Below are 25,144 nucleotides of genomic sequence, written 5' to 3'. Positions count from 1 at the left end.
TAATTGGTGTAGACTTCCACACCTGGAGCTGGACTAAGAGATGTCCCCTCAAACTTTTTTCTTGGAGTAGAATATCCCCTTTAGTTCACCCCCACTTGCCCACTCTAGGCCCCTATACCAGGTCCTGGATTCCTCAGAACGTAGGTTAACCCCAGGAACTTTTGAATCCGGCCCCCTGTCTGAATGGAAATAATAGGATAGAGCTCCCCAAAGCTCCAGACTCAGCAGCCCTGGTCTTCCCAGCCCCTGCAGTCATGAGCTCTGATGCGGAGATGGCCATTTTTGGAGAAGCAGCTCCCTACCCGCGGAAATCAGAGAAGGAGAGAATCGAGGCTCAAACTCTCCCATTTGATTCTAAGAAAGCTTGCTTTGCAGTGGATGGTAAGGAATTTTATGTGAAAGGTATGATCCAGAGCAAGGAAAATGACAAAGTCACAGTCAAGACCCTCGACGACCGGGTAAGTGTTGATCTCAGATGTCCTTGCTAACACGGGCATCCTCCTTTTCCTTTGGAGTAGAATAGTAGAAATTGCATGCTGGTCCACAGGAATCTGAAGATACAACAAGCCTCACATTGATCTCCTCTGAGTGAAGTCGCAGGTAAAAACTGCCATGGCACGTACCTCTGCTCTGGCTCTTTCCTTCGAGGACTTGCGCTTTGAGAGTTTTTATGATGTTTGCTTTGGAGAAAGGGGAAGGTGGTGGTGGAAGCGTTTGGACTGCTTAAGGGAGAGACCGATACAGATTGCTGCTGGATGGGCGAATATACCGAATAGAACTCTCTAGGCTGCAGAGTGACTTACAGAGGGAGCTCCGGAGGCAATGCCTAATTTAATGCAGAGAATTACAGAGCACCATTCAATTCAACACTTACTGGACACTCATCATGTCTAGGTCACCGTGTCTATCACTTTGCAAATGTGAGCAAATCTCAGTCCTGCTTCCCCAAAGTTTATCATCTAGTGTAGGAATCAAGAGTACACGGTGGGTATGGGGACTTCCCTGGTGGCACAGAGGTTAAGAATCTGCCTGCCGATGCAGGGGACATGGGGTCAATCCCTGGGCCCAAAAGATCCCCCATGCCGCGAAGCGACTAAGCCCGTGCGCCACAACTACTGAGCCTGCGCGCCACAACTACTGAGCCTGCGCTCTAGAGCCTGTGCTCTGCAACAAGAGAAGCCATGACAATGAGAAGACCGCGCACCGCAACGAAGAGTAGCCCTCGCTCACCACAACTAGAGAAAAGCCCGTGCGCAGCAAGGAAGACCCAACGCAGCCAAAAATAAATAAATAAAATAATTTTTTTAAAAAAGAGTACATGGTAGGTATGAATCACAGTTCACAAATTCAAGCATACGAGACAGATGATGATGATGATGGTTATTATTAAACTTAACCTCTGGTGTCAGCCTCTTTTCACAGGGCCGGAAATAAATTTTCTGGAGTTACTATTGGAGTCCCCTCCGCAGAGCCATGCCACGTTTTCAGTAATACCACATGGGGTGTCACTGCCCCCCTGAAGGATGTGCTAAGAAACAAGCCCCAGTTTCTGAATCTCCAGGACACACAGATTTTTCCACCTCCCTTATGCTATTTTGGGTGTGTCTCTCTCTCTAGTTTAGGGCAGTGGGGCAGAAGGGCTTCCTTTCCTCAAGAGATTTGGTCCATATCAACAAATCTCCTCCCTTTTATCTTTTCGGTAAAACCCTCAAAGCTCTTCTAAGGATTTGGGCTTTTGGAAAACAAACGCTAGAAAGGCTTACAGGCTCTCTTACTTTTATGCCTTATTTTCTACCTTTCCTGAGTAATGGAGTGCCAGTTGTATGCTTAAAGGGAAGGGAAAGCAGAGAGGGGAAAATTAGGTAATAGTCTCAAAATACTGTTCAGCCATGGACCATGCTTCAAGTCCAAATGTTTTAACTATTAGAGCAGCGGTACAAGAATTTCTGGAAGCCTTGAAAAGACAGGGGAGAGCAGAAACAGGTCATGGAAGAAGTGGCACTTAAGAAGAGCTTTGAAGGTTGCTAGATGTAATTTCAATGTAGATATATTCCAGACAAAGGGACCCACATGAGCAGAGGTATTGAGGTGGAGATGCACAGAATACACTAGAAGAGTTTTTTCCAATATTCCAAGCTTGATCTCATTACAGCACTCATAGCAAATGGGGTAAACAGAGGCAAGCTGCTGTGGCCTTGACCATCCTAAGTTCCACCTGGCCACCCTGAGGCTGAAGGGCTCTCTAACTTTGCACACCTGTAACCCACTTCTGGCACACAGAATGGCATGCTGACTTGGGGGCATCAGACCAGAATTGGTTATACACTTTGACCAGACTTAGATTTATCAGGAACAGTTATTTACGGATCATCTCTGGGCACAGAAATGATCCATAAAGTTAACCACAGTAATGGGGTAATCTCAGCACAATATCTCACCATTTTCACCACACTGGTAGCTCACCACATCGGCTCTCCCACTCATCACGTGATTTTCCTCTCAATATCCAGACACTCACTCTGAACAGTGAACAGGTGTTCCCCATGAACCCTCCCAAATTTGACAAGATCCAGGACATGGCCATGATGACCCACCTGCACGAGCCAGCAGTGCCAACCTCAAAGAGCGTTACGCAGCCTGGATGATCTACGTGAGTGCCCTTCAACCTCTCTTTATTCCTTTCCCTTCTCTGAGTAAAATCAAGATCCATAGGTTGAATTCTCTGATTTTCTCAGACCTACTCGGGCCTCTTCTGTGTCACCGTCAACCCCTACAAGCGGCTGCCGGTGTACAACCCCGAGGTGGTGACGGCCTACAGAGGCAAGAAGCGCCAGGAGGCCCTGCCCCACATCTTCTCCATCTCTGACAACGACTTTCAGTTCATGCTGACTGGTGAGTAATTTCTTTAATGCATATTAAAAAAAATAGTTTTAGTGAAGTATTCAAGTCCTTTAACTGTACTGGTTCTTAGTTAATTATTCGAGCCCTTCACAGGCTTTGGTCATCCAAATGGTGCAATGACCAAAGTGACCTCAGGAGATTCAGAGGATGTCAGGATGGAAAGCCAGGGGCGCAGCATCTTCCATTACCAGTCACGGTTCTTGAAGCCACGCTAAGTACATGCTTCTCCGGGGTGTGGACGTGGAGCACAAAGACATGCGCTGCCCCCACCTCCAAAGAGACCCCCAACATGAACACACTTGGAAGAGAGACTATATTAGTAGCCACTTAGGAATGCAAAGTTGGAGAAACGGGCACAGCAACTTCCCTTCACCTGTTTTCTCAGGCTCCCTCTTTCTCCTCCTTAAATTCCCAGAATAGCAGATGAAATAGCAGAGATGTGGTAATACCGTCACCCTGTCATGCCTAACATCACTTCAGTCTGTTCAACTTGCACCTGATTTGACTTGGTGCAGAGAGAAGAAGTAGAAGCAAGCATCTGAGATCTGACGATGCTTTAAAGTCATCCAGGACAATGTTGCCCAAACTTCAGCCATGCCAATTTCACATTCGCAATCCTGGTCATTTCTGCATATTTAAAATCTTTCCTTATAGTGACTGAAGTTCCGTCCATTTCAAAAAGGAAGAATAGGGACTTCCCTGGTGGTCCAATGGTTAAGACTCTGTGCTTCCACTGCAGGGGACACGGATTCGATACCTGGTCAGGGAACTAAGATCCCACATGCCACGCGGCATGGCCAAAAATAAAAATAAAATAGGAACCGAACACATCTGCCCTTTGATCTGGAGGAAAACGATTTTTTTAAAAAAAGGAAGAATAATATTAGTATTAGTTTCTTAGGACTGCCGTAACCAAGTACCACACACTGGGTGGCCTAAGCAACAGAAGTGCATTGTGACACAGCTCTGGAGCCTGGGAGTCTGAGATCAAGGTGTCAGCAGGGTTGGTTCCTTCTGAGGGCCGAGAGGGAGAATGTGTTCCAGGCCACGCTCCCAGCTTCCAACGGTTTGCTGGCCAGCTTTGGCATCCCTTGGCTTCTAGAATCATCACCTTGATCTGCACTTTCATCTTCACATTGTGTTCTCATCTGCCTCCAAATTTGTCTTTTTATAAGGACACCAGTCATATTGGATTAGGGGCCCACCTACTCCAGTATGACCTCATCTTAACTAATTACATCTGCAATGACCCTATTTCCAAATAAGGTCACATTCTGAGGTACTGGGGGTTAGTTAGGGCCTCAACATATTAATTTGTTGGGGGGGAACACAATTCAACCTATAACACTCTTGTCAATGGAAAACCACGGTCACTATCCACAAGTAGAAAGTAAAGGTGAAAGAAAAATGCAATGACAACAAACCAGTGTCCAGAAATTCTAATTAGTAGCTGTGGCTTCTTACAAGTTCTAAGTCTGAGACTTGCTTTCTTTGTTGAAAAGGGAGATAAGAAAGTGCTAGAGAGGAGGTAAAGATCTGTGAACATGAATAACTTTCACACTGTGGGACTCACCGCTCACTTCCCATGCTGCCCACGTTACACCTCCAGCATTTGGGAAATCTGCCCAAATTGTCTCAGAGAAGACTAGACATGACCAGATCATCACACCACTAGTTAATGGCAAAGCCAGAACTAGAACTCATGGGCTCTGTCTACCCCCAATGTTGCCTGATTTGTATATCCTGCCTATATGTTGTTTATTTACTCCATCCTGCTTCCTTCTGCATTTCTAGATCGAGACAATGAGTCCATCCTCATCACGTGAGTAACCTGTGTTTACGCCATGATGACTTGGAAGGGGCTGTCCATTCCTTCTGCTCTCCTTTACCTCACTTACTTTTTAAAAAAAAATTATTTTATTGAAGTATAGTTGGTTTACAATGCTGTATTAGTTTCTGCTGTACAGCAAAGTGATGCAGTTATACATGTATATGAAAGAATTTTCATATTCTTTTCCATTATGTTTTATCGCAAGGTATTGAATATAGTTCCCTGAGCAATGCAGCAGGACCTTGGTGGTTATGCATTCTATATATAATAGTTTGCATCTACTAATCCCAAACTCTCAATCCATTTGTCCTCCATTCCCCCTTTCCTTGGTCCCCTTGGCAATTACAAGTCTGTTCCCTACGTTTGTGTATCTCACTTTATTTTATTTTATTTTACTTTATTTTATTTATTTTTGGGTGCGTCGGGTCTTAGTTGCAGCACTTGGGGTCTTTTGTTGGGGCACGTGGGCTCTTCATTGTGGCGCACAGGCTTCTCTCTCATTGTGGCGTGCGGGTTTCCTCTTCTCTAGTTGTGGCACGCAGGCTCCAGAGTGCGTGGGCTCTGTAGTTCTGGCACGTGGGCTCTAATTGAGGCGCACAAGCTCAGTAGTTATGGCGTGCGGGCCTGGTTGTCCCACGGCATGTGGGATCTTAGTTCCCTGACCAGGGATCGAACCCGCGTCCCTTGCATTGCAAGGCGGATTCTTTACTGCTGGACCACCAGGGAAGTCCCTCTCACTTACTTTTAAATCAACAGCGGAGAATCCGGGGCTGGGAAGACAGTGAACACGAAGCGTTTCGTCCAGTACTCTGCAACAATTGCGGTCACTGGGGAGAAGAGGAAGGAGCAGCGGCCGGGCAAGATGCAGGTGAGCAGCTTCCTGCACCTGGAAGGCTTGCTGGACTAAGTATACCTTAATTCCCACGTGAGCACCAAGTGTTTGCAGGGCTTTGTGCCCAGCAGAGACGCACGGCACGAGGTCCTGCCCCAGGGGGTGTTTACGGGGCAAGGCAGGAAATGGCTCCACCTTGTGGACTCGGGCTCTAGCACCAGCTCCATCAACAACAGCCGAGTGACCTTGAGCAACTCCACATCCTCCTTTGGAGAAGGAATGGTTTAGGCCAGTGGTTCTCAAACGGGAGAGCACATCAGAATCACCAGGAGGGCTCGTTAACAACCGATGGCTGGTCCCCAGGCCCAGAATTTCTGACTGAAATTCCTATCTCACATTCAAAATCCTGGCATGTTGCATTTCTGTCGTGTTCCCATTGTTCATGCTGCCGGTCCAGGGATCACACTTCGAGAACCACCGGGCTGGACAGTAGTTTCCAAACAGCTCTGACGTCAGAAAGGCAAGCACTCATGTGGGGAACGGGGGGGAAGGTGAAAACTCTGCTTTCTATAAGTGGATTTCTACGTAATAATTCTCACAAAATATTTTATGCAACTTAAAAATTTTTTTGAGAACAACTGTTTCTATCACGTGGGTCACTTTCATTGCTCACAGTCTATTTCTACTTCTGAACCCGAACATCTATGTAAATGGGTCCTGGTGCACGCAGGAACAGAGGTCTATATTTTACAAATCCATGATTTATAATAAAATGTTATCAGAGTAAGAAAGGCCGTCTGGGAGATTGAGATGTAGCAGGTAGTGCTCCAACCTGGAATCTGGTGTGGCCAGAAGCCACTTTGATGCTGTGCTAAGACCCCTTCTACGATGGGACCTTGAAGCCTCCTTGGGTGGGGTGGGGATGGGCCTGTGGGTACTCAGCATAACTGTACCTGCCACCAGCCTGAGCCGGGCGACATCGCTCCCTGGGGCTTTCCCAGAGCATCCACACTTTTGAGTCACTGGGAAGTTAATTCAGAAGACGTCCAAAGTCCTCTCTTTTCCTCTTCTCACTTATTATTAGGGAACCCTGGAAGACCAGATCATCCAGGCCAACCCCCTCCTGGAGGCCTTTAGGAAGGCCAAGACCGTGAGGAGTGACAACTCCTCGAGATTCGTAAGACTCGGTCCAATTGTCAATGACCCCCAGAAAGAAAACCCTCTCCTCCAATGCTGAATATGAAAAATGGCCACATAAACTAGGATATATCTGGCCTTAGCCTACCCCCAAGTAGACTATACTGGGATATTCTGATAACCCCTCAAAGAACATTTTGTCTTATTCCCAGCCGAAGGAAGATTTAGCTGTCTTTCCCTAACTAAACAGCATCGCCTCAGGGCATCCTGAAGGTACAATGATTCCAGATTCAAATTCCACAAGTACAAAATGACTTCTCTGTGCTAAAATTGGTCTCTTCAGGTGGAAGCATTTTAAAATATGTAAGTCTGTTGAACAGTATCCACTGACTTATTAGCCATGAAAACCATAATGCGAAGTTAGTTAGCAGATCTGACCTTCTCCAGGTCAGGAGGTGCTGGGAGGAGGGAAAACCTGGTGGAGGCAGCAGAGCTCAAAAATTGGGAAGAATTTGGGCTTCCCTGGTGGCGCAGTGGTCGAGAGTCCGCCTGCCGATGCAGGGGACGCGGGTTCGTGCCCCAGTCCGGGAAGATCCCACATGCCGCGGAGCGGCTGGTCCCGTGAGCCATGGCTGCTGAGCCTGTGCACCCGGAGCCTGTGCTCTACAACAGGAGAGGCCACAACAGTGAGAGGCCCGCGTACCGCAAAAAAAAAAAAAAAATTGGGAAGAGGTTGATACTGAAGATATTGAAGGATACGTCCCATCCTTCAACGTTTCACTTAGGTTTAGCTCAACCAAAGAGGCATTTACTTCCGACACTGGCAAATAAACAAGTATCCAGCCTCCTATCTAATTTCACCGGCCAGTAGAGCAGGTACCCAGAGGCATTTCCATTCAGCAGCTAGAACTCCTGAAGAGCGAACACATAATTCACATAAACCTCCACTGGTCCTTCATTAATTCTTCTTAGGCTTCATTCAGAAAATACTGAGAATACTACTGAGTACGTATTACATTCCAGGGTCTGTGGGTGAACAAGCAAGGCGGTATTTTTGCCCTCAAATTGGGTCACAGGGTGGTAGCGACCAATTAAGCAGGTGATGTAAGAAGGGAGTATACACACACACATATATACTATATATAATTTCACCTCTCACTCCCCAAGATTGGGGGAACCCAAGGGCTGAGTGGGTCTTTTGGGAGCCAGGAGGCCTGGCCTGGGAGCTAGGTCTGCATGTAGTAAGTAGTAAGGAAAACTGAGGCAAGAAATCTCAGAAGTAACATTCAGAGGCAAAAAAAAAAAAGTCAGATAGTCCAACCAGGTTATCAGTTCAAAGGTGTTATAAAGAGTTTGAGCGGGATAAAGACCAAGGAGACAGTCAGGTGTGAGGTAGTCCCGAACAGAGACTTGAGAGGGAGCCTGCAGGCATCCTCAGAGCTGTAGGAACAGGGCCAGGTGCTTTGGGCAGAGCTACCTGAGTCTTAGCTGAGCCGGCGTGGGAACCAGATGCCAAGCAAACAGAGAGGAGGAAAGTCCTCATGCTTCTGGCATCACCTCCTCCGCGACCCGACACATCCCACCCATCCTCAAGAGTACCTAACGGAAGCTGGCTACAGTACCATATAAAGAAGATAACTGTGTTTTTCAATCTGTCTTTTGGACGGGGGAAGCTCATTCGCATTCACTTTGGGGCCACAGGAAAGCTGGCATCAGTGGCCATTGAAACCTGTGAGTCCAAACACTCTATCTGGCACCTTGGACTTGGCCACAGAGGCATCTCCTGGGGACCCTAAAATCACATCGTTTTTTGTTACCTCAGCTCTCTTAGAAAAATCCAGGGTGACATTTCAGTTATCCCGTGAGAGAAGCTATCATATTTTTTACCAAATCATGTCAAACAAGAAGCCGGAACTTATCGGTAAGTTCCTTGGTTTTCATTCTCATCTTCCAAATCGATCACATTGGAAAAAAACTCAGAGTCAGTTGTGCATAAGAGGCTAAAGGGATCCTTCTGCTTCACAGACCTGCTTCTCATTTCAACCTACCCCTTTGACGTCCCCTTTGTGAGCCAAAGAGAGGTCACCGTGGCCACTATTGACGACAGTGAGGAACTGTTTGCCACTGATGTATTTTGTGTGTTTATTTACTTAAGTAAGGAATTGTTGAATTTATGAACCGAGAGGTACCCATGATCTCAGGAGGCAGCTGGGATGCAGGGATGCTCAGCGATTAGACCCAAGAGCTCAGAGAATTAGTACAGATCACACCCCTCCCCCACTTGGTTCCATTTCAGAAGATTCCAGAAATGGGAATACAGGAAGTTCTCCAAAATAGGCCTTCAGTTCCACTCGCCAGCTTCTTAGAGTAAATGTTTGCACGGATAAGGTCTTTAAAGGTTTTGTTGGAAGGTTTCAGGGTACAAAACCATCTACATGGTTCTTTAAGAAAATCTAGAAAATACAGGAAAGTCTAACGCAGGAGAAAAAGAGTCCCGCTCTGCAGCAGCCGTTCCGTTCCTCCGGCTACCTGCCACCTCGGGCTCACACACCTGTCAGGCCTCTGGCCTTTAGCTTTGGGGAGTATCTCCAGGATCGATAACTATATTAACTAAGTGCACTGAGCACTTACGCGTGCCAGGAACTGAGAAAAGAGCTTTGCCTCAACAAGATCTCTGGCATCAGCACCACTGTTACCCCCGTTTCATAAAGGTAGAAGCTGAGTCTTAGGAAAAAAACACACAATTTGCTCGAAGACAGTTTGTAAACGACAGTCGGAACCCAGATCTGCCCAACCCCAGGACTTGCATTTTTAACTAAAATACACCATCTCAGTGCAATTAATCTCTACCCCTGCTGGCTCTGCCCTCACGGAAGCTCTAAAAGCTTTTGGAAAGCACTCTCGCCCAACACCCCAGGGGCTCCTGCCCAGGGCTCAGCTCCCTGGCCTTCATTCTGTGACATTTCCAGGTGATGCTAATTGTTTTAAGTCAAGGAGAAAATGTTCATGGTCAAACAAACTTCATTTTACATTAGTCTGGCTATTATATATTCTTAACCAGCTTTCCCCAGTCTTTACCAGCTGGGGAGGAGGGTTAGTGACTGATACAAGGCCTCCAGCCACCCTCCCCCACCCCCCGAACGGCCCTCCTAAGGAATTCTCAAAGTCCCCAAAGTATCTCAGGTCCTCACCAGGGATTCCTGCCATCAGGGCTTCTGTTGCTCCTTCCTCCCACGGAGCTTCTCCAGGGTGATGGTTTATGGCCAGATGGAGGGGGATTGTTGCCTCCGAGTGACTGCGTTCTCCAGAAGGCTCCCACGCAGTCGCGCTCTCACCTGCTTCCTTTCAGCACTTAGCGAAAGAAAGTTCTTTCTCTAGTTTCCCGCAGCCGCCCGTTCCTAGGACACAGATATGCATCAGCTGGGATGGGATACGATTCAGGGCCTCAGAAACTCTCCTCCCCTCTGTCAGCTCCTGGCGTGGACTCTCCCTCCCCCACAAGGGGGCGCCACCCCAAGAGTGCCTCACGCTTCAATACCATGGTCTGTCCCGCCAGCTTACCTGACACATCCAGACATGTTTCAACTCCACCCCTGGGCATTGCTTAGGCTTGGGCTGCAAACCCTGCTACACAATCATATGTATACCCCAGAGAAGGATTTTCCAGTTTAAAACCATTGTGGCAGAACAAGAGGTTATAAAATCAAATCAGCATCTGCTATAGGCTTTGAAGTGACCCAGCGCTGCTCCGGTCCCCTTTTTATCACATCCTCCCTGCAGGGAGGTCCCTCAGAACCTCAGCTCTTCACCCAGAAATTTGGAAAAAATCTGCACCACCTATAAGGTTCTCATAGGGACTTAATGAGATAACATAGGGATGGTGCTGTCGACTTAAAAAATATCCACAACCTAAAAGTTGAGACTTATGTTTTATTTGGTGGGAATTTTTAGGACTTCCAAGCTCAGGAGGCAGCATCTCAAGTAACCCTGAGAGAAGTGCCCCGAGGAGGTGAGGGGGGAGCCAGGTTATACAGAAGTTTTGCCACAAAGGGCAGGTAGTCTGAACATCAAAAGATTACTGTTAATGAAAGAAAACCAGACATCTCAAGGTAAGGAATTTAGCTCTTCTCAATGTATGGGAAGATGCAAGAGTCTGAGCTCACCGAAATCATTCCTTTGATATGCACCTCAGCCATCTGGAGCCAGTATCCCGTGTTTTCACATCCTGAGTTTCCTCAGGGCTCACCCGGAGAGTGGCTGCCGTCTGATGGCTGCTAGATGGCACGCATTCGCTCCTTCTTGAGTTTCCTCAGGGCTCACCCGGGGAGCGGCTGCCGTCTGATGGCTGCTAGATGGCACAATCGTTGGAGGGCTGCAATCGCTGATGACTGTGACATCCTTTGTTTACTGATATGGCAGGAAATATTCCATTTCTCAGGGCCTAGCCCCCTACCTAGCTCCTTTCTCATTTGAAAAATATCTTCCCTTCCAGTTCTAATAGTCTACGGCGCTATATTATCTCCATGCTGAACTACACTGTAATTCCTGGGTTGCAATGCAAAGTTCGCAAGCTCCGGTATGGGGCCCGTGAAAGTACATCCTCCCAGCATCACACAATGTTTCCCAGTGTTCTCATCCAGAAAACAGTGCCCACATCTATGCACAGTGGGAAAGGATTAAAATCAGATTATTCACGTTTTCTTCCCATAATCTTCACCCACCCACACAAACATGTTCAATTAAGACACGGTTTTTAAGCCCTAACTTGTCATACCCCACCTGTCATCCACTTACTGGGGTAAATGCTGTCTCACGTGCTATACAAAATGCCGGGGAAAAGCAGCATTTGGGTCCCTGAGGCCTGCTGTGACGGCTGTCCTTTTTTTCTAACTCCCAGAATGACACTGACATCCTGGGCCTCAGCTCAGAGGAGGAAGTTGGGATCTACAAGCTCACAGGCGCCGTGATGCACTACGGGAACATGAAATTCAGGCAGAAACAGCGAGAAGCGCAGGCAGAGCCAGACGGCGCCGAAGGTACCACATCTGGGAAGGGGACAGAGGTTTGCCTCTCCCCCTGCGTTCACGTGTGGACTGGGACACAGGAGATAAACCTTGTGTTCATCTCAAGAGCTGCTCTTGGAAAACCATACAAACTGAATTTGGGTTGTCCAAAGCTTTTTGAACATGCGCTGGGGAAGTCCATTCACTTGGTCAAGGAATCATTTAGTGGAGATTCCTTAGAAAACAAGAGCATCAACTCATAAGTGAATAATCTCTGTCCAGTATCTCTCACCGTCAGTTTACCTGTTACTTTAGGGTGGACATTTATGATAGTTGAGTGAATTTCACTTTCTTTCTGTGCTTACATATCATTATTAATATCCAGAATATTGTCCTACTCACTGAGCCTAAAATAAGAACCTTGGTTAGGCAGCTATTAATTCAGGTTAATAAATTAATTAACCTAAATTAATGAATTAATTAGCTGCCAATTTAGGTGGCAGATAAATTTCTCCCTCCTATCACTTTCTCTTCCGCCTCCTACATCTGGCTGAACTGACCCTGAACCAAGGACTGGTGAACAAATCTTCCTTCCCATGACTCTCACCAGGATGATCTCACCACCTGCCTCTGCTTCATCCCAAAGAGGCCTGGAAGCAGAGTAGAGGGCAGTGTAGGGGCTGACCGACGGCCAGACCCATCGCCATATACCCTGCATGCCTCATGCCTCTAGTACTTCATCTTACAAGCTCCCAGAGTCAAAGGCTGGTTCATCCCTAATAATTCTACCTTTTGATAACATCCCCACACTGCATGAAGCAGTGCGTCTGGCACCCCAGATGATAAAAAGGAACAACAGCCATGAATTAAAGGCCAGGAAAATATACATGACTTTATCACTGTCCATAAAGGCTCTCCTGATCAGCTTAGGTTTGTCCAGGATGGTCTCCCTTGTTATTAACTCAAAGTCAACTGATTAATAACCTCATCATGGGAGTGATATCTCATTACATTCACAGGTTCCACCCACACTCAAGTGAAGGGGATTACACAGGAAATGTACACCCACGGGTGCATTGTCCTCCCAATGGTGCACGGGAAGTAACAGGAGAAAAATTCAACGTGTTCAGAGCAGGGAGCCCTTCTGATTGGGGTAATCAGGGAAGGCTTCCTGGGGGAGGTGGGGACATTGACTTGGACTTTGAAAGATGGGTAGGATCCTAAAAGGTGGGGGGGGCAGGCAGTCTAAGCAGAAGAAATGATGAGCAAGGGGGCTAAGGAAGGGATGTGATGGGGACAGAGAAGCAGAGAGTGGTCCACTTTGGCTATAGAAGACGATATGTGTAGTGGATTTGTAAGAGATGGGAATTAAAAAGCGATTATTTTGGCGTCAGTTTGGAAAGGCCTTGAGTGCCAGGATAAATGGTTTAGAATGTATGTGATAGACACCAGAAGCCGCTGACGCTCCAAGCAGCAGCAGAGTATGTGTGACAGCCTGGAATTAATCCATCTGTAGTCATGCTCACCCAGAGTGTGGAATGTAGGGAAAAAATGCATCAGGCTCCTCGGCACAGGCGGACCATATGGATATGTATCACGGCAAGGTCCCACACCCTCTTCCAGCCCTGGCAGCCACGTGTTCAGCGTTTAGAAGCAGAAAGAGCCTGGCAAAGGGGAAAACGGTGGCTGTAACCGGGGCCTGAGCTCCTCTGATGATGTGACCAACCCAAGTCAGTGCTTCCTGAGTGCTTACTGTATACCAGGACTGCTTCACAGCCACCCAGTAACATAAGTACTGTCACTGTCCCCCAGTTGACAAATGGCAAGACTGAGGCATAAAGGAGCAAAGCCTAAGTTTGAACCCAGGCTCTTTGCCACTTTACTATTCTACAGTCTTAGAAACCATAGAGATGCAAGCTATTTTTAAGGTGAAATGAGCAGGACTTAGATGCCTCTCTCAACACTGCATGTCAGGGGTGAAAAAGAAGGATGTGCCACCCCAAGCTTTCAAGTTTAAGTAACCAGAAGAATAATGGTAAATGGGCAAAGTAGGAAGAAGGGATGGTTTGAGCAAAGAGTAAAACACACAACTGGTCTCTTACTAAGTCCTTAACAAACACTGCCCTGGATTTTTATTAACTTGGCTCCCGAAACAGCAATGAGGTGATGGTCCCAACCAAGGAGGAGCTGTCCTTGGGAAGCAGCATTTCTTTACCTTTTCTATGACCTCAAGGCAGGCAGCCCGGTCCATCCCAAAGTCAACTGAACCCCTAGTGAACTATATGAAATTGCCCACATTCAACTGAGCTTGGCCATCTCCAAATACTTGCGGGTGGGGTGAAGGTTTCGTACTTCTCTCTCAGCTATTAGCAGGGCACTTTGCAGAAATTAGGAAGGTACTGAACTTATATTAACTGTCCAAACGGTACTTCCTTTACTCATATACCATGTTGCTGTATTATCAGACTCCAACAATACTAGGTAACAATATGTTTTTTAATGAAATTTAAATATCAGTAAGTCAAGATCAACCTATTTCTAAAGATTGTATCTAGAAGGCAAAGCGAAAGTTCTCGAAAACCCAGGACCCTGGCTTATGGGGTTGAAACTCCATTAGTCAAGTCCAGGCCTGGGGCGTGTAGGAAAACATAAAAACATCCAAAAGGATTATAGAAAATACTTCTAGGAGGACCCAGGGCCTAATTGGCTGTTTTAGCAGCTGCTGTCTGTGTGACACCATTTCTCCTCCTCCTTCAGTGGCTGACAAAGCTGGGTACCTGATGGGTCTGAATTCCGCAGAAATGCTGAAAGGCCTGTGCTGTCCAAGGGTGAAGGTTGGGAACGAATATGTCACTAAAGGGCAAAATGTCCGGCAGGTAACGGAGATGCTCTGAATCCAAATGACTCACGTATTTTGCTATTTTAACCACCATCCTAAGGTTCTTTCGGTCGCAGGAATCAGAAACACATATGAAAATGGCCTCACCATGAAGGGAGAATTCATTCTTAGGCCGCAGGGGTAACTCAAGGAGTGCCTTGGGTGCCATGAGGGTCTGGAGCCAGGAAATGAAGAGCCCTCCAGAGCCAGGCAGCCTCTCTGGCAAGACAGCTCCAGGCTGTCTTCTCTCTCCTGCCCTGTTGTGTTCTCACTAGGTGGATAAGCTTTCTCCACCTCTCCTGCCCGTGGCCACCCCAGAACTCCCAAGTTTACATCTCCGTGGTTCCAGCCTCACCCTGAGACTGAGACCAGCATCTTTTGATCCCAATTCCAAATTCTCAGGAGAGACACTCTGTTTAGCCCAACTTGGACCAAACGTCCACCTCTGGTTCAATTAGGTGTGGCCGGGGCTAGAGTCACGTGTTATAACCAAGGTTGGTAGAAAACGATCTTTGTAAATGGGATAGACCTCATGGAACGGAGCAGATGTCTCAAGATAGATGTAATATTAGACTGAAATATATGAAATTGCCAATCTCCAGCTGCTTTTGACTTTCAAGACATGAACTTTGTATGTTTCAACTTAATACAATCATAAAAACATTAATTTGAGGGTTGAGTGGATGTTCTTTTCTCCAAGGTGACCAATTCGGTGGGCGCTCTGGCCAAAGCCGTCTACGAGAAGATGTTCCTGTGGATGGTCACCCGCATCAACCAGCAGCTGGACACCAAGCAGCCCAGGCAGTACTTCATCGGGGTCTTGGACATCGCTGGCTTTGACATCTTTGACGTGAGTTGTTTGCATCAATGACAAGCCTCAAAGCACCCTTCCGCTTTGTGTCTGCTGAGTCTCCACTGGATTTTCCAAACTCACTCAGACTCTTTGGTATTCGAAATACCCAGTTCAACAGCCTGGAGCAGCTGTGCATCAACGTCACCAACGAGAAGCTGCAGCAGTTCTTCAACCACCACATGTTCGTGCTGGAGCAGGAGGAGTACAAGAAGGAGGGCATCGAGTGGGAGTTCATCGACTTCGGGATGGACCTGGCCGCCTGCATGGAGCGCCTCGAGAAGGTAAAGAAACGCTGCTCTCCAGGGACAGCTCCGCCTTGGTTGGACGACCACCTCTTTGCTCTAACTCTTTTCTGCTAATGGATTGGCTCCCCTAAACCCACTCCCCCAGGCTCTGAGCCTTCAGATAGCTGAATTCCCTGTGCAGAAAGGGTAAATGTTTGGAAAGCACACAGAATCTGTTCAGACACTTAAAGAGGTGTGTGGGTGATTAAGATCCCAGGGCTCAGTTACCCCTGAGAATGTGCATGGAGCCCAGGGGTGACTGGGCATTTCATACATACCTGACTTGTCCAAAGACCCCAGGAGGGGGACCAGGGAGCAGTGGGCTTCCTGGAGGAATGTTACTATGAAAAAAGCAAGGGCTTCCCTGGTGGCACAGTGGTTAAGAATCCACTTGCCAATGCAGGGGACACGGGTTCGAGCCCTGGTCCTGGAAGATCCCACATGCCGCGGAGCAACTAAGCCCGTGCGCCACTACTGAGCCTGCGCTCTAGAGCCCGCAAGCCACAACTACTGAGCCTGCATGCTGCAACTACTGAAGCCCCGTGCCTAGACCCCGTGCTGCACAACAGGAGAAGCCCACGCACGGCCACAAAGAACAGCCCCCGCTCGCCGCGACTAGAGAAAGCCCATGTGCATCAATGAAGACCCAACGCAGCCAAAAAAAAAAAGCAGATGACATACATTTTGAAAAAGGAATTCCCATCACATTTTGAGCACTGGTCATGTTGGAAGCCTATCTTCCTAAGGTGGCTACTGAGAAACCCAGATTTTGTTGCTTAAACTATTACTCATGTGATTTTATGTCTATGTATCCAACTTTACATTTTTGGTAAATCTATTGCTAAAAGTGAGTAAGTTGGGGAAAACTCAGCTTTTTTCCTTCCTATGTAGGGAAAAACCCAGTTCTTTCCTACTGCGTGTTTCTTTCCTGTGAATTTCCTTTACCACTCACATAGAACACTTTGTTTTTGATACTTCTGGTCACCAAACGTGTGGAGGTTTTTCCTCACAACGACAAGCAATTCTCTGCAACACCAGCTGGGTGTCCTACAATTTAAGTCAATTCGGACACTATCTACCCAGAGATGCCAAGTGCAAGCAGTAGGCCCCTGGTGCCCTACAACCTCTGACCTACTGGGCTACAAATCGAAGGTTCCCACAACCCCGTCCTCAGGTTTAATTAATTTGCTAAAGGGGCTTCACAGAATTCAGGAAAACACTCATGTTTACCAGTTTATTAAAGGATATGATAAAGGATACAGATGAACAGCCAGATGAAGAGATACAGGGGGCAAGGGAGGGTCCCAAGTGCAGGAGCTTCCGTTCCCATCGGGCTGGCGTGTGTCACCCTATCAGTATGTGGATGTGTTCTCCAACCCGGAAGCTCTCAGAACCACCTACAATTGGGATTTTATGGAGGCTTCCTCACGTAGGCACGATCAATCATTAACTCCATTTCCAGCCCCTCTCCCCTCTCTGGAGGATGCGGGGAGAGGACTGAAAATCCCAAGCTTCTAATCGTGGCTTGGTCTTTCTGGTGACCAGCCCCCATCCAGGAGCACACCCAGAGTCACCTCAACAGAACAACAGATGCTCCTAGTACCCTTATCACTAAGGAAAATTACAAAGGCTTTAGAAGCTCTGTGCCTGGAAACAGGGACAGAGACCAATATATATCTTTTCTATTACCTCACAATGAGCTACATTTATATACATGCAATTTCATTCCATGCTCTTTTGTTCAACAAATACCAAATTAGCACCTACCATATGTTGAGCACTGTTCTGTCATCGCACCAAACAGACCAACAGCCTTGTTCTCACAGTACTTACATCCCAGTGTTCCTAGTAACAGAGCGACAGCACCAAAGAAGTTGACCTTGACTCCTACAGATGATGGAGTCATTGGGATGTACTAGTAAATACTGAGGATAGTCTGTTATCCTCCTTCCAGCCGATGGGCATCTTCTCCATCCTGGAAGAGGAGTGCATGTTCCCCAAGGCCACAGACACCTCCTTCAAGACACCTCCTTGCCCAAGTATGACCAGCACTTGGGCAAGTCCAACAACTTCCAGAAGCCCAAGCCTGCCAAAGGCAAGGCTGAGGCCCACTTCTCCCTGATCCACTACGCGGGCACCGTGGACTACAACATTGCCGGCTGGCTGGACCAGAACAAAGAACCCCTGAACGAGACCGTGCTTGGCCTGTACCAGAAGTCTTCGCTGAAGCTGCTGTCCTTCCTTTTTTCCAACTATGCTGGTGCAGAAGCAGGTGAAATTTTTTTTTTTAATTCCCCCTGTGGAAACTCTGTGTAATTACTCATAACTCATGAAGAACCAGTAGCTGGACATGAGCTTCACGTTGAGCTTGATTTATTTGTCTGTCTCTAATCTCTGTTTTTCTTTCTCCTACTTCTATTCTTCCTCTTCCTTAAGAGATCAAGCTCTAACCATATGACCCAGCAATTCCACTCCTGGGTATATATCCAAAAAAACCCAAAAACACTAATTGGAAAAGATACATGCACTCCAATGTTCATAGCAGCATTATTTACAATTGCCAAGGTATGGAAGCAAACTAAGTGTCCATCACCAGATAAATGGATAAAGAAGATGTGATATATATATATATATATATATATATATATATATATATACACACATATAATGGAATATTACTCAGCCATAGAAAAGAAAAGAATGAAATTTTGCAGCAACATGGATGGACTTGGAGGGCATTATGCCAAGTGAGATAAGTCAGACAGAGAAAGATAAATACTGTATGATATCACTTATATGTGGAATCTAAAAAATACAACCAACTGGTGAATAAAACAAATAAGAAGCAGACTCACAGATATAGAGAACAAACTAGTGGTTACCAGTGGGGAGAGGGAAGAGGGAGGGGCAATACAAGGGTGGGAGGGAAAAAGGGTTATTATGCGATTATATGAAATCATGTTGTGAAACTTGTGAAAATTGTAAAGCACTGTAGAATTTAAAGAAATTTTCATTCAATAAAAAATAAATTAATGTTTTTAAGTCGAAAAAAAAATTTTTTTAAAGAGATTAGGTTCTACGGAGGTGAACAGGGCCTCCCAGTGGACACAATAGCCAATACCACATTCTTTAATAGTTTTTTTTTTTTACTGAGATATAATTCATATAGCATAAAATTCACCCTTTAAAAAATTCAGTGGTGGGACTTCCCTGGTGGCGCAGTGGTTAAGAATCCGCCTGCCAATGCAGGGGACACGGGTTTGAGCCCTGGTCCGGGAAGATCCCACATGCCGCGGAGCAACTAAGCCCCTGCGCCACAGCTACTGAGCCTGCGCTCTAGAGCCCGTGCTCCGAAGGAGAGAAGCCACCGCAATGAGAAGCCCACGCACCACCATGAAGAGGAGCCCCCGCTCACCACAGCTAGTGAAAGCCCGTGCACAGCAACAAAGACCCAACACAGCCAAAAATAAAATAAATAAATACATTTATCAAAAAAAAAATTCAGCGGTTTTTGGTATATTTATGGGTTGTGAAACCATTACCAGTACGTAATTGCAGAACATTTTCATCACACCAGTAACCCTTTAGCAGTCACTTTCCACCTGCCTCCTTCCCAGCTTGTGGCGGTTGCCAAACTACTTTCTGTCTCTATGAATTTGCCCATTCTGGATGTTTCATGTAAGTGGAATCATACACTATATGGTCTTCTGTGTCTGGCTTCTTTCACTTAGCTTAACGTCTTCAGGTGTCCACGTTGTGGCAAGTGTCAGCAACTCATTTCTTTTTATAGGTGATTAATATTCCACTGTGTGGATCTTAACACAGTTTTGTCTATCCACTCATCAGCTGATGGACCTTTATGTTTTCTCTACTTTTGGGTACTGCGAATAATGCTGCTATGAACATTTTATAGAAGTTTCTATGTGGACATTGTTAATGCTTTTGGGTACATACCTAGGGATGGAACTACTGAATCATATGGTAACTCTATGCTTAACTTTTGGAGGAACTTCCAGACCATTTTCCCAAATGGCTGCACAAGCCAGTATCGCTTGTTAAGATCACCTATACATTTTTTAAGTAATTTCCAGAATAAGGTTTTAAAATTATGGACTATTTTAAATGCATTAATTTAACAACTTAATGCTTTTAATTCATGCAATATAATCATTCATTAGATAATTTTTTACAATTAATGTCTAGTGTATTGGGCAGTATAATATAAAAATGGGCATAACTTTCAACTTGAATGATGGAACACCATCGTCTTCAAATCTAATTAGGGCATCTCTGTAACTGTACTGCATAACCTCACATAGCAGTGATGCCAGGACTCTAAACGTAAGTTCCTGTGTAGGCATGAACCTGGGGAAGTGGCTTTCCTGCCTCTCCTCCCCACCCAAACATATGGTCATGCTAGACCCTGGGGACAAAAGGGTGGAGTGAGAGGAGGGTGGGGGAAATGAGACATGAAATTTCCCCAAGGGCTGAATCTTGATTACATATCAGAAGATAAATCTGAAATTGAGCCATTCAGAAAAAGCAGACCCAATATCACTGATGCCTCATTAAGTTGGGCTGTTCCTTCTAGACAAGAAAAAAATGGACTTGCAGAATATTCTGAGAAACTTCAGTTGTATTACTTTGAAGAGATAAACAGGGACTCGAGAATGTTTAAAAGAGACACTCATGAAAGAAACCACACTTGCCAAGAGGAACATCTCAATCTTGCCAACTATTCAGTTGGATTTCACGTCTGATGTCTAAAGGAAAAGATTCTCCTTGGATACAGAGAGTCTAAATTATACTCCCAGTTAAATGCCACCCATATCCCACCCCACTCCGTTCCCACAGTGATAAAAATCAGTGTTCCCAAATCTGAGTAGTTTGGAGGAATTTGAAGAATCAGAATACAGAAATGGACAAACCAAAAAACCCTCAGCTCTGCTATGTCAAAAGAAAACTACACTCTCACTTCAGGGTTTGGAGGAAGTGGTTTAGAAAGGCCACCACTGACAAAACTGTGCACTATTAGTGGAGATGTAAATTTGTGAAGCCACTACAGAAAACAGTATGGAGATTCCCTTAAAAATTAAAAATAGAACTACCATATGATCCAGCAACTCCACTTCTGGGTATATACCCAAAGGAAATGAAATTACTATCCCAAAGAGATACCCCCATGTGCATTGTAGCATTACTTAGAATAGCCAAGACATGGAAATGATCTAAGTGTCCACTGATGGATAAATGGATAAAGAAAAGGTCATATATAATGGAATATTATTCAGCCATAGAAAAGAATGAAATCTTGCCATTGGCAACAATGGACCTTGAAGGCATTATGCTATGCGAAATAAATCAGACACAGAAAGACAGATCCTGTATAATCTCACATATATGTGGAATCTTAAAAAACCAAACTCACAGAAACAGAAATCAGATCTGTGGTTGCCAGAGGTGGTGGGTGAGGGGTGGGAGAACTGGGTGAAAGGGGTTAAAAGGTACAAACTTCCGGGCTTCCCTGGTGGCACAGTGGTTGAGAATCTGTCTGCTAATACAGGGGACATGGGTTCGTGCCCTGGTCCGGGAAGATCCCACATGCCACAGAGAAGCTAGGCCCGTGAGCCACAACTACTGAGCCTGCGCGTCTGGAGCCTGTGCTCTGCAAAAAGAGAGGCCGCGATAGTGAGAGGCCCGCGCACCGTGATGAAGAGTGGCCCCTGCTTGCCATGACTAGAGAAAGCCCTTGCACAGAAACAAAGATCCAACACAGCAAAAATAAATTAATTAATAAACTCCTACCCCCAACATCTTCTTTAAAAAAAAAAAGGTACAAGCTTCCAGTTATGACATAAATAAGTTCTGTGGTTGTAAAGTACAGCATGGCAACTGTAGTTAATTACACTGTGTTGTATATTTGAAAGTTGCTAAGAGAGTAGAGCTTAAAAGCTCTCATAAGAAAAAGAAACTGTAACTAAGTGAAGGGATAGATGTTAAGTGGACTTAATGCTGTGATCATTCTGCAATATATACATATATCAAATCATTACGTTGTACACCTTAAACATATACGGTGTTATATGTCAGTTACATCTCAATAAAACTGGTGGGGCAGGTGGGTAGGAAAGGCCACCACTGTGTCCTCAGGACTCACCGGACACACCCTCTGTGTCTGTCTCCAGGCTACGCTGGGGTGAGCGAGAAGGGCGGTAAGAAGAAGGGCTCCTCTTTCCAGACCGTGTCCGCTGTGTTCAGGGTTTGTTTTTTGGCAACTTCCACATTCGGTTGTATTTCTGCCCAGTGCAACGGCGTTTGCTAAGGTAAATGTGCTTCTTCTGGTTTGTGTCCCAGGAAATTTTAAACAAATTGATGGCCAATTTAAGAAGCACCCATCCTCACTTTGTGCGATGTCTGATTCCCAATGAGACCAAGACTCCTGGTGAGTGAGAATCCATCAGAGCAGGACTCCCTGAAATGTATGCAGAATTCTGTGGGTGTGGGTATGGGTGCACACGTGAGTATGTACATGTGTCTGTGTGCATGTGTGTTTCCCTGGGGACAGGATCATGATAGCCTTTATCACTTCTCTGTCTATGAAATAGGGCTGCCAGATTTAGCAAATTAAAACCACGAGACGTCTCATTAAATACGAATTTCAGATGAGACAATAAAAATGTCCTTAGTATAAATATGACCCATGCAATATTTGGGATATACTTATACTAAAAAAAAAAAAAAGTATCTACTGTTTCTCTGAAATTCAAATTCAACTGGGCATCCTGGGCATATTTTATCTGGCAGCCCTACTATGAAATTATATCCAAAATGTTATGTACATATATAGGTACATTAAATCCATACCTTTCATAAGATTCTTAAAAACCTTTCCCCCCAACGTGAAGAGTCACTATATTTGGTAAATAATCAGCTTAGGTGTTCCATAATAAAAACAGCATCAGTAACAACTGTTTTCTGAGCCTAACGCAGTCCCATTATTATGTTATCTCTACTGTTTACAGCAGTTCACTGCAAGATAAGCATAATCATCTCCATTTTATAAATGAGAAAACTGAGAGTCAGAGACCAGATATATAGACATAGAACACCATGTGGTACAGCAGACCTTTAACCATCAACAATCCTGGATGCACAAATATGGCTGAGTTTCAGGGCCATTTGTCATAAAGGAAAGAACAAACCATTTGTCACAGGGCCATTTGTCACAAAGGAAAGAACAAACCATCGCTACGAGGCAGCTCTCTCACCAGCCAAGCTGTTGAATCCCAAAGGCTGGGCTTCTGGCATCAAGGTCCTGCTTCAGCAATGTTACAGGAGAGCAGAGGAATTAGATGATCAAGGAAAAGACCCCAGCTCCACCTACTACTGCCCAAGGGACCGCAGCTGAGTCCTTCAGCTTTCTGGTCTATAAAAGGAGGATTAAAATGGCATTTTCTTTATGCATTCGCTTAGTTATTCATTCATTTATTTATTGAGTGAGCGCTTATAAAGTGTTGACTCATTTTGTAAATATTAACTCATTTAACCCGCCTTAGAGGGCTGTTGTGAGAATTAAATAAGCCAGTACACGTAAAGCATTTGAAACAGGTCCCATCACAGGAACAAAAAAATTGTAACTATGTATGTAGACAGACAGAGGTTAACCAGACTTATTTTGGTGATCATCTCACAATATATACAAATATCGAATCAATACGTTGTACACCTGAAACTAGTAAAATGTTACATGCCAATTACACCTCAATGTTTTTTAAATGCTGGTAGATAGCACTACAACAACAGTTGTAGGTGAATTTAAATAAACTCTGTCAGTTCATGATTAATGAGGTAGACCAAAATATACAAGTGTGGGGGCTTCCCTGGTGACGCAGGGAAGAGTCCGCCTGCCGATGCAGGGGATGCGCGTTCGTGCCCCGGGAGGATCCCACATGCCGTGGAGCAGCTGGGCCCGTGAGCCATGGCCGCTGAGCCTGCGCGTCCGGAGCCTGTGCTCCACAGAGTCCACAACAGTGAGAGGCCCGCATACCGCAAAAAAAAAAAAAAAGATTATGGAGAGGAGGTGACGCAGACCCTCACCTCCCCGCCCTCTTCCTTGGAGCTGACTATGGCTTCCTGCTCTTGTCTGGGGATATTAATTTACTCGGTCGCCCCTTTAACCCACATTTACCGAGCTGCAGTTCTGTGCTGGGGCCTCTGCTAGGCACTGGGGATGCAGAAATGAGCCCTGGCCTCCAGGAACCCTAGAGGAGCAGAAAGCAGACACGTGCGTGGCTAGTTTTAACGCCTATGACAAGCGCAATGTCAGTTATATTCGGGGCGGGGGGGACTCGTTGGGGTTGGCGTGAAGGGGTCAGCAAGAAAGAACTTTCTGAAGGAGGCTTTGCATGGCCTGAGAAAAGGTGGCCTGGGGGGAAGGAGACCGACAAGCAGGTCACATGCCTGGGACGAGGCGTGGAGGTCCCCACATGCCACATTAAAGAGCCCAGGTTAAATCTTCTAGTTGATGAGGAGCCATGGAGGAGACGAGTGAGAGGATCAGGTTTATAGCTCAGAGCAGTCACTCTGGGGGACTTCCCTGGTGGTCCAGTGGTTAAGACTCCGCACTTCCACTGCAGGGACCATGGGTTCGATTCCTGGTCGGGGAACTAAGATCCCGTGTGCTGCATGGCACGGCCAAACACGCGCACACACACACACACACACACACACACACACACTGAGAGGTTGCTCTGGCAGCTACAAGAAGAGCAGGCCTGAAAGCACAAGAGGGGCCAAGACCAGGCTGTAACAGAAGTCCAAATAAAAGATGACAAGGACCTGAATTAGGAAACAGATCATGGGGGAGAGGAGGGGAGGCACTGAAGAAAGCTTAAAGGGCCTTAGGCCTTCAGTAATTCAACAGGAGGAACAGCAGCTCTGATGGCTGGTCCTGTGTGGGAATGTCAGGGAGAGGGGAATTTGATGGAAGCACCTTCTCCCGATTCCCCGACATCCCATACAGCTCTACCGTTGTCATTGCCATAACGCGCCACCATTACATATTAGTCAAGAATACCTCCCGGGCATCTGTCCCGGTGAAGGGAAAGGAAGCCAGCATGGAAACGAAAAAAAATCTCAGAGAAGGGACCAGTTTAATGGAAAGAAAACCAAGTTTTCAGGTTCACGTGAGTTGGATACAAAGCTGTGGAGGATGAAGATTAGGAAACAGTGTCGGTGTCACTGGGACGTAGGCTACAGTCTAAGTTCGGAGAAAAGATCAGTCCTAGAAAGGCAAGAGTCTGGGAGGTGACCAGTGGGCTGGAGACAGGTCCTGGGTGGACACCAACACTTCAACAGGAAGCAGGAGCCCATATGGCAAAACACACTGAAACAGGAAAACTGTCTTATCAGGGAATCAAGGGCAA

The 25,144-nt window shown here is 46.1% G+C and overlaps 1 protein-coding gene across 1 annotated transcript in view; it reads left to right on the top strand.

The window, feature by feature from the left end:
* The first annotated feature begins 254 nt into the window (after positions 1-254).
* Positions 255-25,144, top strand: part of LOC136139177 (myosin-13-like) — a 43,318-nt gene continuing 18,428 nt past the window's right edge. The window contains 19 exon segments of the mRNA XM_065898064.1: positions 255-458; positions 2,511-2,610; positions 2,613-2,650; positions 2,736-2,892; positions 4,696-4,723; positions 5,489-5,600; positions 6,649-6,741; positions 8,369-8,432; positions 8,524-8,622; positions 8,727-8,830; positions 11,599-11,737; positions 14,462-14,580; positions 15,283-15,432; positions 15,546-15,716; positions 17,674-17,751; positions 17,754-17,991; positions 21,905-21,978; positions 22,074-22,161; positions 23,739-23,799. Coding sequence (XP_065754136.1) covers positions 255-458; positions 2,511-2,610; positions 2,613-2,650; positions 2,736-2,892; positions 4,696-4,723; positions 5,489-5,600; positions 6,649-6,741; positions 8,369-8,432; positions 8,524-8,622; positions 8,727-8,830; positions 11,599-11,737; positions 14,462-14,580; positions 15,283-15,432; positions 15,546-15,716; positions 17,674-17,751; positions 17,754-17,991; positions 21,905-21,978; positions 22,074-22,161; positions 23,739-23,799 — 2,117 coding nt within the window.

The sequence above is a fragment of the Phocoena phocoena genome, chromosome 19 (genome assembly GCF_963924675.1).
Source record: "Phocoena phocoena chromosome 19, mPhoPho1.1, whole genome shotgun sequence".
In the NCBI taxonomy this organism is placed as follows: Eukaryota; Metazoa; Chordata; class Mammalia; order Artiodactyla; family Phocoenidae; genus Phocoena; species Phocoena phocoena.
The sequence above is the reverse complement of the archived record's forward strand: the minus strand, read 5'-3'. Positions and strand labels throughout refer to the sequence as shown.